Here is a 12712-nt window from a genome sequence, read left to right on the forward strand (position 1 = left end):
AATCTTACTGGTCCGTATGGGACTGGTAAGCCAGTTCAGAAACCATCACCTGTGTCCTTGGAGCTTCCCCATGGTAGACCAAGGGACTCTGTGAAGAGCTATTGAGAGGTGATTATGAAGTCTCAAACTATGTAAACTCCCAGACAAACAGCATGGAGCAGTAGAAGGGAGGATAGTGCTCTACCAGACCTAGCAATGGGAAGGAGTCACCAGGTGTCTTGCTTGCACATCTTCCTATTTTGTAATCATTTGGGTAAATCTCAGTAAGCGGTCTGAGAAGTTATCTCAACCACTGCAGCAAGTAGTTTCCACCTTCTTTCTCTAGCATGTGGAAAATGTTAAGTGTATCTTCTTAATGGATTTTCACATACAGTTTGTAGGAAAGTGCTAACGCATCAATGCCTGTTGCCTCACAAGAGTCCTGTGTGCATTTTTCAGGATTTTCTTTTCACATTCCATTGCAAGTATTGTTGCAAAAATAAAATTGCAGATGCATGTCCATGTGCTGTTTATACATCTCCGTCTCTGAAAACTGTGCTGAGGTTGGCTCGGGCATAAGGTAATTGTTGCAGAACAAACAGGAAACAGAAGCAGATACCTGAGAGCAGTTGACATACCTTTTATCAGAACCTTCCGACATCCCTGACTCTTCAGAGGTCATTCTCATAAATTAAGAGACTTTAAGGAAAATGAATAATGTCAGATTTTCGGTTTGGCTGCTTCATAATTTCCTTATGTTCACCCTGTTGTAGGTCTTCAGTCCTAATGTCAGTGAGCATCACTGTTCTCTGTAACATGTGGCTTGTCTTCCCAAACTAATAATTCTAATTCAGTCTGTTGAAACTATACCTTGTTACTTCAATGCTTTTTATATATGAATGGTTAATATGTTTTTCACTATGGGACAGTAACACTATTGATAAGTAGGTATCACAAGTAGATACCACCTAATTCCTTATAAAAAGCTGATTTGTCCTTTTCTTTCATCAGTAATGTTTTACAGGAAAAGTGCGATGCTCACTAATTCTTACGCTGAAGATGACACATATGTTTCCTTAATGGCACTATCTTGATAAATAAATAATTCTCCTTCTGAGCTACTCTGGCCTTTGCTTCTTCAGTCGTGGGGAAATAATAGCAGGACGGTTTTTATGCCTCAACAGCGCAAATATTAAGCAGAGTGTTTCCTGAAATTTTTCTCAAAACAGCATTTTTTCCTTTTTGTATCTGTTAGTCCCGAGTGCTGTGCCACTTGAATCCATTCAAGGGAGTACCTTTGAAGAGAAGATTTTTCTTCAATGGAGAGAGCCAGCGCAAACATATGGTGTGATTACTTTGTATGAGGTACCTAGCATTTTGCCATGTTTTAATTTTTATGTATAGTTTTGATTTTCAAAAGTGCATAATTAGTAAGAAAACTAATTTTTTTCCCCAGTTTATATAAAATGAATCTTCTTTTTGAAGATAGTAGGACTTACAAAGTAATAAAATCAAATACATAATGTAGAAGTGAATTATGCAGGACCCAAAATGTCCTTGGGTTATCAGCTTTAAGAAAACTGCTAGTTTTAGAACCATGTGGTATAGATCCTATCTAGTAATGTGGATCAAATATTTAAAAGATTGAAAGACATCTTAGTGAATTTTTTAAAAAATAGGAAACATAACACAGTGGTGACAGTCAACATCACATTTAGATAAGTCTCATTACAGGAAGCCTATTGTGATAGAAACAAGCAGGCATAATTAAAAAAAAGGTAGCATGTTTTAAATGCAAATTCAACAAAAATGTATGTTGTTAGATGTCTAAAAATCGCTGCTTTTCCTCATGTGGAACCTCTGCCTGAATACCTTTTAGAAAAATTGACAGAAGACTGCACAGATTAAGCTGTCAGACAGTAATCACTGTTGAGCTTCTTACCTGACCTTAGTACAAAGTTGGTATTGAAATGTTTTGTTTAAAAAAAAAAACCTAAATGAGATACAGTGTAAAAGAAAAGTTAAATTGAATGGTAACCTATTGATACTGTTTTGAAAACTATTTTATTGTAAGAGGATAAAATGTTATGAAAAAGTATGAATCGATTTTTTATAAAGCTAACTACTTTCCAGCTAGTTCAACGGTTGCCTGTCTTCAGGAATCAGAATATTTTAGTTAATATGTTAATGTTTAGAAACACACACTGGTGAATCATCTTTCTACTTATGAACATGCATGCATGTCTAATTACATTGCTGAGGAGTATATGCACTGTATACATGCAGTTCATTCTTAAATGTATATATACATACATAACTCCATCAGCTGTAATGGGAGTTGTGCATTCAGAGTATTCAGTGTATTCAGAGATTAAAAAAGAATGGCTTGGGCAGACTTTCTAAGGTAGTCAGGACTGTGCAGGTCTCTGAACATTAAAAGAACGTAGCATTCCAACAGTGAAGAGAATATTGAAAAGAAAAGAAAATACTGATATCTCCTTATGCTGTTTATCTAACACACCTCAAAGGAGAGACGGAGGGAGCAAGGCAATCAGTTGAATCAGAAACTTGATTTAATTAATTTTTAAGTGAAAGATATCAACAGACTGATGCAACCAAGCAGTCACTTTTTTTAAAGATGCCAACTCAGTCCAGGCAGGTGGCTGAATATGAACAGACACCTAATTGCTGGAAGCTTGTTTGTCAATACTTTTCTGCCCTGGTGTTTGGTTATAAGCCTAAAATGTATCACAACGTTTTTATAAATATGACTGGTAAACTACCTGGAGGCCAACAGATATACACAGTGAATCACAGGGACATTTTACCTATTTTCAATGTGTACTTCAAGTGAAATATAGAAGTATACTTGAGGTATATTTTAGCTAACTGAAGTAGCTCACAGGATAAGATCCAGACAAGTTAGGTGAAATTTAAGTACCTGTGTTTTATAGGTTGATTTAGACTATCCATCTCTCAGCAGGCACCTCTCTGGCTGATTGTTGTGCTGTCAAGGTAATGCATCCAGCACAGCTCCAAATCACCCAAGCTTGAGAAGTGAGGTGTCTAGCTCCTGCCTACGCCTTGTTGCAAGCCAAAGCTTAGACAAAGAGGTATCTAAGCCTTGGTGGTGTGTGCATCAACAATTCTGATCTAAAAAGCATAGCCACTAAAGCTGCTCTGATACAAACATATGCCATGTTTGGTATGTTCATGAAAGCTATGGTGCTCATGGCATTCACCTTTCAGAGAATGGCCTAGCAGATAAGCACTAATCTAGTAAGGGGGAGGCCTGGGTAGGGGACATTTCAGACTGAGGGTTTCCTCAATTCATGATAATCTGCCTGCAGGGGAGTGACTCAGGCGCAGAGCCGCAGCAAGGGGTGAAAGCTCCTTCCATTCACCTGTCACCTGCCACTGGGCTGTACACAACCAGGGGTGAAAGAACTGTAGTGCCAGGAGGAAAGCAAGTACAAGGGTGCGAGGTATGTTAGTCTAGAGTTGAAGACATGTAAATTGGGTGAGGCAAAACAGCCAGTAGGTAAGCCTGAGTCAGACCTAGGAGCAAGGCTGCTCTTTCCAGGGCAAGCTCTTTGGCTCATAGCTGTTTTTTATAGGGGCAGCCTTAAGACTACAGCAGCAGACACCTTCTGTCAGCAGGACATCCATCCCAAGGTGTTGATCTCAGCAGATAGATGAACTTAATGTGCAGTCCTCAGCCTGCATTGCTGCTCCCAGAGAGAAAGCTCAATCTCACCTCTGTGTCTAGCATTTCTTACTCTGAGTACCTAACTTCGTATGTTGTTAAAAATCTTATAACTTAGTCTGTTTTCTGGGGCCAGGCATTTGTTTTTAGTGCCTGAAGGTGACAGTCTTTTAATATATGTGGTGGGAAAAACTGTGCGTTGAAGTATCAAGTATTAAAGTATTCATTGCTCTTGTGAAATTAAGTGCAAATCCAATTATTTTACCAATATTTAAAGAAAGAAGCCTTTAGATGAAAAAATGACATAATGACAAATTATACTGTTTTGCTCCTCTATCACCAATACAGCTCCACAGTTGTAGGAATGAAGGGATTAGTCCTTTTGGGCAAGGTTTCATCTAAATTTGATAAAAATAGTCAACATCCAGTGAGAAAATGACCCTCATGCCCTTTTTTTTTCATCAGTGCAAAGCTGAACTGGCATTAGCAATGGTAGACATAACAAATTAAAAAAAAAAAGTAGGAACAGTCTTGCAAGTAGGAGTGAAATACAGAAACAGTGCAAGTTCATTTTAACCAGGCAAAACACTTTTTTTTTCCATGTGCTCTGCATGATCCATGGAAGAACTTACTTCATTAGGGAACATCAGCCACTTAGCTATCTAATAACTAAACACTGCAAAAAATGTATAAGAATCTAACATAAACTGCAGATTCTCCAATGGCCTGGTATTATTTTGAATAAAACTTAAGTGAGATTTTGGAAAATACAGTTAAGAATCATAAAAATATAGAAAAGAGAGTGAAAGGGAACTGCAATAGTTCGTGTATCTGCAGCAAAACAGGATCAGCTGTATATAAAACATAGTTGTGATATAGTTGTCTAACCTGTCTCTTAAAATCTCCAAAAAAAGTTATGACCCACTCTCCCACAAGCAGACGTAACAGCACTTACCATCGGAAAGGGAGATTCTTTTGTCCAATATGTAACCTTAATTTCTTTACTGATAAAAGTTCAGATATTTGGTAGTGTAATCTTCTTCTGTTATAATTAGAAGGGTTAGTTGAGTGGTTTTTAAGGCACTTTCACTTTAATTTATGGATGAGGAGTTGTAGAGGATCTGCCTATATCTACCAAAATAATGTTGGGGTTTATCTAAATGGTATCAAAGTTTTTATTACTAATTTTCAGCACTCTATTGATGTTATATCAGATAGGCCATATAAAAATCAATTTTCATTAAGTCAGATGTTTTAGGAAATTGCAAGCATTTAAGGTGTGTAATGCCAACACTTAGATGTTTCTATGTATTGTTTTGTGTGTCATTAATTATAATGATGTGGAATAAATATAGCAAAAAGAATGTCAATTATGACTTTATATAATAAGCATGTTGGAATTATTCACATACAAATGAAACTGTAAAAGTAAAAAGGAGGGATGAATCTTTTTTCTTTTTAATTTTTTAGTGGATTTCTTATTTTTAAATTCTCATTACAGTGCATGGAAATCAGTAATTAATAGAAGAAATCTGGATCAAGTTTTACTGTGAACTTATATTAACACTTCTAATGAAAACTAAAAATACTTTTTGAATCAAAGAAGGAACTGAGGATACAATATACACTCTGCATATATTACCTAACATTTTATCTCTCCTTTCCTCCAACTGAGAATCTGACCTAGGTACAATATAATAACCTGAAAAATTCCAAATTAGCAATTACAATAGCTAAGCTTCAGACTAAAATACAAGCTTTACCCACTTTCTCAAAAATTTGCCTTAAGCTGCCCTTATCATCTTTTACGGATAATCTTATTCAGAGCAAAGTAATTATAGTGAAGTCAGCTGGAACTGGGGGCTACACCTTCTGCTATTCACTTATCTGTTTTACCTGGTTGTTTTGGTTTTCTTATTGTTGCTGATCAAAACCAACAGTAACATGAATTGAAAAAATGACACTCTTAAAGCCAGCATCTTGAAGGAATTAATGTAAGCCTGAACCCATCCTTTAGAGTTGTAATCTAGCTGCCTCTAAGTCTCTGTATCTATAAAAGTAATAACTCATACCAGTTATGGCTGAGTTTCTGTGTCCCTTCATGGGATTCGGGATTTGAAGAGTATAAGAGAGTAAGATAGCTTATCATAAAATGTCTGACAGTGCATACATCAGAAGGGTTTACTGGATAAAGATGCAATCTCTGTCCCTCTGCTGAAGGCAGTTTATAACTTTCTTATTCTTTTACAGATCACCTACAAAGCAGTCAGTTCCTTTGACCCAGAAATAGATTTATCCAATCAAAGTGGACGAGTCTCAAAGCTAGGGAATGAAACGCACTATCTCTTTTTTGGACTGTATCCTGGCACTACCTACTCTTTTACCATCAGAGCCAGCACAGCTAAAGGCTTTGGACCTCCAATCACAAATCAGTTCACCACTAAAATATCAGGTACTTGATTAAATAATATTATTGTTTGCTTATGATAATGACATGGGTAATTCTTTCGTTGTTTACTTGTTCTTCAGGATTTAGCAAGCAACAAATTGAAACAGTAAAATACATGTTCATCCATGAAGATAACAAAGTGACATATATTAATGTATCTGAAAAACTTCAAAGTGCTTAAATATCAGCTAGTACTTTGAAATTCCGGTTCACAACTGTAACTTATCACCCAAGAAACCCTATGAATTATGTGCCTGCAGTCAGTGCCAGCTGCTGTTGCAACATTTAGTGTAGGGTTTTTTGGACATGAGGAGGAAGGTTTCATTCAGAGCTTAGTCAGCCTTGACATGATTCTAAATTAGTACTGTAACGGTGCTGGAAAATATCTTTAATGAGCCATGAACAATTGAGAGTAAAGCAGAAATACTGTATGTCTAGTGCTCGCTTAGGAAGCGTAGCTAACTGCCAGCCTGCATATGTTCCTAGCAGGCATGTGGACTGAAGTGGATATGAAACTGTATTAGACAAGAACATCAGGACTAGTGGTTTTTTTCAGATAACAGCAGCATGACTCTGTCACTTCTGCAGATCCATGAACAATATTTTAAAGCCCTCCCAGAGGCAGAGGAACACTTTATTTCTCTAGCTGATGGGATGCAATATTATTACATCCTCTAAAATGCTTATGTAATTGATGGCAAAATGTTTTGCAAAGTTGCAGTTGAAATCCCTTTACTCTTCACTTCTCTACGTTGTTCCTGGGAATTAAACTGACAGTTGAACCATGGCCCCTTGATAACATTTATAGAAAATTGCCTTATCTATTTGTGGTCAACTGTGCTTTTCAGAAAGGATAAAGGAAAGCATTTGGGTACAAAATCTTCTTTCTTTTTTACTCTCATTCTGTGTAATTTTTTCCATCACTCATTTTCTGTCCTCACTGGAATGAAAAGAAGTAATAAGTATTAATCAGAAATAGAGCAATTTCTTTTTTCTTATTATAGGAAAGGGTGGTTAATGCAAGGTGGAAGTTATTGCCAATAGAGATGTTTGTAGAGAAAAAAAAAACTTGTTAATTTTCAAGTTAGAAAATTATTCTTTATAGACAGTTAAACTTAATTAACACTGATCAGTAAAGATGGGGTTCATTTTCCATCCCCTTTCCTATACTGAGCAGAAACCTTCTCTGTCAGAAATCAATTTCTGACACAGCAAAACTTGATATGAGTTAGGATGGCAGAATCAGCCCTTATTAGAGTGAGGAAAGAAGACTACTGAGAGTGAATGAGTGTCTGGATACTTGGGAATAGTGCTGGATCTAAAATTGTTGTTCTTTTCTAAATTTGATATGTCCCCAACTAGAACTCAGTACTGTGAACAGATATTGCAGGCATGCTTGAGATTGAAGCTAACCTCCAAGCCACCATGTGGTGAGGTTCTGCAAGCTGTCTTGTCTGCACCCCATTCTCTCATTACTTCATGTTACTACTACTAACAGGGAATGTTTATGATTTGTTCATGCATAGTTAAAGCCAGTCTCTTGATGAATTTAAAATAGAAGCAGAATGCATGCATTTCTTAATACCACTGAAATATCACAACTGAAATTTTAGCTGTTGAATATGGTACCCTCTTTGCAGTGCTATTTGCCTGTGATCTCATTGTCTCACTGTAAGGCTCTGAGGCTCTTGATGAGGCCAGTGCTCTCCATTTTGGAGAGATGTGAAACAAAACTGCTGAACATTTATAGATGAAAGGTTTCACTATTTATTTAGAACAGATGAGGTGGCAACAGTGCTTTCTGACCAGTTTCTGAATTGAGTCATTGCATTTTACTTTGTCTAACTCTAGACTGCATTTTCATCTGAATAAAATACTCTTAATTTCCTGTCTTAAGTGTTTGAGTAGTACTGTTCTGTGTTGTAAATAGTTGCCATGTTTCATTCTACAGTTATGTGATTGGCACTGATGGATGAAGCGATCTGTATGTAAATACGTATTACCAAAAGGCGACCTTGTAGCAGTGCATGCTATCAAAATAGATGGGCACTCTATTAGAAGACTGTTTTCCGTTGCATATAACTTTGTGAAAAGTCAGCTATGCAGGCTGAAATTTTGTATGCTGCCTTTCATACTAAGAAGAATTTCATCCATTTCAGGAACATGGCTGACTTCATGAAAAATTCCGGTGACCGATACGTTACTGAATTGCTTTCAAACAGGGGTTTAAATATTTAGCAAGAAGAGAGACATTACTCTGAGCCATCACTCTGAAAATCTCTCCAGATTTGGGCAATTTGTAAATGTTGCAGTTTGCACACAAATGGTGGAAACTTGACAGAATTGAGCAGGGAATGTCACCATAGATGGCATACTCACTAAACAGATTCAAGTTCTCCAAGCTTTTAGAGCCTTGCCCGTGTGTTTGTCAACTCAGTGTGGCCCAACACAGATAGCGAGTCTCTAAGGGCCTTACCTTTTAGTGCATCTGAGCTTTCTGCTGCTGAAGACCAGGGTGTGCATTTGCAAAAACTGTGAAGGGAGAGTATCTCCTGTTTTCTCTGTTTATTGATAAGCTCCTTCTTTACATGTGGGCAGTATGGAGGAGGAAGAGTCCTAACCTAGACAGGAGAAGAGTGGAAGAAAAGATAACATCCAAGTGTCTGTGGAGAGGAGAAAAAGGAACCAGGACTAAAAGGCAGGACTGGGAGAACCACACCTCATATCCTGGACAGGAAAACAATTTTGGTGGAAGGAGACTAAGATTAGTAAAGACTGCAAGTAGGGACCTAGGAGTCATAAGTTAGGAAGAGTACAAGACTTGTTAAAATGTGGACAGGAGACCGAGGGTGAGAAATGACACTCACAGTGTTCCAAAAACGTTCAGAGTTCATACAGCTTTTTGGAGATGCAGTTACTCTGTGCTTCCCTTATTTTCAGGATGGTCAACTTGAGAATGGGGCATTATGTGAACAAGTTCTGGATATTCAAAACTGCAAAACTGAAATATGTGAAACTTGTGTCTGAATCTTTAAAGTACTGTGTAATACTATGCCTTTAGGCTTCTCAAAGTGGGTACCCAAATTGCTTAAAATGATTAGTCTAATGTTTGTGCCTTATATCCAGGACTGTAAACAGAATAAAACCCTCTCAGCTTACAAGGAGGTTTTTGAAGATTTTTTTTTTTTATTTATGAAACATTTCAAAACTGGTGAATATCAATGAAAAGCGGTGATGATGATGTTGTTTTCACAGAAGACTGAAGAGTTGTGGGCAAAAGTGTTAATGCAATCCTTACTTGGATATATAGGGCAATATGGATAAAGGAGAGAGAAGTTCATATACCTTTCAAGTAAATGCACCTTCTACTGGGAAGGTGAAAGGGATTGGAAAATACACTTGAAGGAAAGACTTGCGTTGTTGGAGCTATTTAATTTGCTAGAGGAGCGTAGAGGTTGATATTATCTGTATGTGGAGCATGCTATACTCTGAGTAACTTCCATCAGTATGGTACACAAAGTATCCACTGGCTGGAAGATGAAGCTAAACAAATTGAGATGCCAAATAGGTCTCCACATTCAAAATGAAGTATAATTACCCATTGGAAGAACCTGCTAAAGAAAAGATCTTTTCCCCCACCAAATGTATTTTCTTTTTCAAGCAGGAGTTAGTTTAGGGAAGTTCACTGCCCTGCATTAATCCTGTGGTCAGAAAAGATCATTGCAATGACCACTTTTTGATTCTATAGCCTTTAAATCTGTTAATTTTGTATCATCATTAACAACTGGGCAATAAGAATACAACAGACTACTAAACAACCAATTAAGCAAGCAGCCTTCCATCCAATATAATGATAAAAATGTGACTAGGTGATAGCACTGAAAAAAGGAGCAACATAAAAGACAATAACTGAGGCATTGTTTGTTTTAATCACAACTGTAATTCCTTAAGGAAGACAAAGTTTGCAAAAGTGCTGTTGGGTGTGGCCTCAAACTAAGATAAGCTCTCATGGTGATAATCCTGCTTCATTATTGTAAATTATGTCTGTGGTGGACAATAGACCCGGGACAGTTACAGCACTAGTTAAAATTCCAGTAATGACAAATTCTGAGAGTGCATTCTAATACCACTTACATACCGAGAAAGCTGGACTCAGTTTCAAAAACTATAGGCACTTCAGCATGTACATTTGCAGATACTCTTCTTGAGATAACTTTTCATTTCCAAGTCATGGGTTCTCAATACTTTCTGCAACCTTACTCTTACTAGCATCTGTTTCCTGTCTTGAAATTGGCAGTGAGCTGGGATTTCTTTGATTTTTTTTTTTTTTTGGTGCTTGTCGTGGTTTAACCTCAGCTGGCATCTAAGCACAATGCAGCTGCTCGCTCACTCTCCCCCACCCAGTGGGATGGGGGAGAGAATCAGAAAAAAAAAAAGGAAAACTCGTGGGTTGAGATAAAGACCCACAGGACAGAAAGGAAGGTGGTGATGATGATGATGATGATGATGATGATGATAAAAAACAACCAATAATAATAAAATAAAATTGGAATATACAAAACAAATGTTGCACGATGCAATTGCTCACCACTTGCTGACCAATGTCCAGTTAGTCCCCGAGCAGTGATCCGTGCCCTCACTGGCGAACTCCCCCCATGACATGCCATGGTATGGAATACCCCCTTTGGCCAGTTTGGGTCAGCTGTCCTGGCTGTGTCACCTCCCAACTTCTTGTACCCCTCCAGCCTTCTTGCTGGCTGGGCATCAGAAGCTGAAAAATCCTTGACTTAGTCTAAACACTACTTAGCAACAACTAAAACCATCAGTCTGTTACCAACATTATTCTCATACTAAATCCAAAATATAACACTATACCAGCTACTAGGAAGAAAATTAACTCTATCCCAGCTGAAACCAGGACACTGCTGAAGTTATTTTAAGAGTTGTCTCACACTTATGTTGTAACAGAAAGCATCTTAGACCTATAATATGTTTTTTATATTTGAAGAAGTCTTTAAAATTACATATTCAAATAAAGATACAGCTCTTGAAAGAAGAAATACAGGAATAATTATTATTTTTTCCTCTTTTCTTATTCTAGCACCCTCTATGCCACCATATGAACTTGAAACACCTTTGAATCAAACTGACAGCACTGTGACAGTATTGCTGAAACCTGCACAGAGCAGAGGCGCTCCTGTCAGGTACTGGGGGAAAAATCTTTATAAAATTAAAACCAAATTGATTAATTTCTTGAACATGTTTTCTGGGGATTTTCTACACAGCAATCAGTGTCTAAATTCATGTCTGTATTAGCTCTAATTAAATTAAATAACTGAAGAAAATGAAAGTGCTTTGATGTTGAGTGTTCGTGTATTGTTTAAAGGATTTGATCCAGATGCAAGTGGCTTGTTCTTTGAAGATAAGGAACAAAGCCATAGTTCTGTTGTGTGGGTGGCTTCTTTAAGGTAATTGCTTACTGCAGTGTTATAAGTTCAAGGGTATATAATTTTTTATGCTGAGCTACTGTCTTTAATATTCACTCTTCTTGTTTACTTCACAGATTTAAGATAATCAACCCTTAGTAAGTAAGTTAGCCAATTTAAACAATATGTACTGTAACATTCATAAAGTATTTACATTGAATTGACTGTGACAGCAGAAATAGAAAAAAAAAATCAACCTGGAAAACGAATAGCTCAGATTCTTTAGTGTTATACAGCACCCATTAATGAATTTCCAATTTGCAGAGGTTTCTTTCACCGCCAGATACACAGTACTGTGTAAGTCCTTCATTGATTAGAATAAAAGATGCCTGCTTATCAGTGAAGAAAACAGAGGAATGATTAGATTATTTTGAATGAGAACCAGTAATGAGCTCAATGCTCTGAATAATTGAAAATACAGGTGAGAGAAATACAGATTTTTCAGAGGTTTAGAATGTTTTTCCTTTTGGCTAATCATGTATTATCAAAAATGGTTAATTCTTTTGTTTCTGTAGGAAGAGTTTCCACCTATAGTGAATGACTATCAATAATTTTCGTTGTGATGCTAAGGTTTTTGGTAATTCTGTTTGTCTGGGAAATACAGATCTGGTATGCTCGTATAGGCATGAATGAAAATAAATGTTCTTTGGGTTTCTTCAGAATATTCAATGTTTCATATAATTAGCTTTTTTACTATGCAACATATTCATTGTTGCATTATATATTATATGTATCTAGGTCTGCATTTAGGAAATGCCATCCTGTTGGTCATTTAGACAACTTTTTAAAAAGAAAACGTAACACTTTGGGGAAGTCTGAACCAGCTCAGAAAAAAACAAATTAAATAAAGCAGATTTAATGAAACTGTTTGATTTAGCAGATCAGATTAGAAACAGAATGATTTGATGTTTCTCTTACTTTCTCTCACAAAGCTATAGCGTAGTCCTTCTGAATTCAAGCATCTGGATTAAAATAATACCACTTGGAGTCATTGTTGTTTAAAGACAAACATATTAGACCATTAGTAAAAAAACAGTTTCATTCCTTTTATCTGCATCATGAACTAAACATGATTGACTCCTGTAGCAGTAG

The 12712-nt window shown here is 36.8% G+C and overlaps 1 protein-coding gene across 15 annotated transcripts in view; it reads left to right on the top strand.

Annotated features, from left to right (window-relative positions):
• The window catches only part of PTPRM (protein tyrosine phosphatase receptor type M), a 505106-nt gene that overhangs the window by 271640 nt on the left and 220754 nt on the right, over positions 1-12712 (top strand). For all 15 annotated transcript variants that reach the window (XM_030011784.1, XM_030011791.1, XM_030011783.2 and 12 more), the window contains 3 exons: positions 1235-1344; positions 5936-6137; positions 11236-11338. In XM_030011784.1, coding sequence (XP_029867644.1) covers positions 1235-1344; positions 5936-6137; positions 11236-11338 — 415 coding nt within the window. The remainder of the gene's footprint in view (positions 1-1234; positions 1345-5935; positions 6138-11235; positions 11339-12712) is intronic.

This window comes from Aquila chrysaetos, chromosome 4 (assembly GCF_900496995.4).
Source record: "Aquila chrysaetos chrysaetos chromosome 4, bAquChr1.4, whole genome shotgun sequence".
In the NCBI taxonomy this organism is placed as follows: domain Eukaryota; kingdom Metazoa; phylum Chordata; class Aves; order Accipitriformes; family Accipitridae; genus Aquila; species Aquila chrysaetos.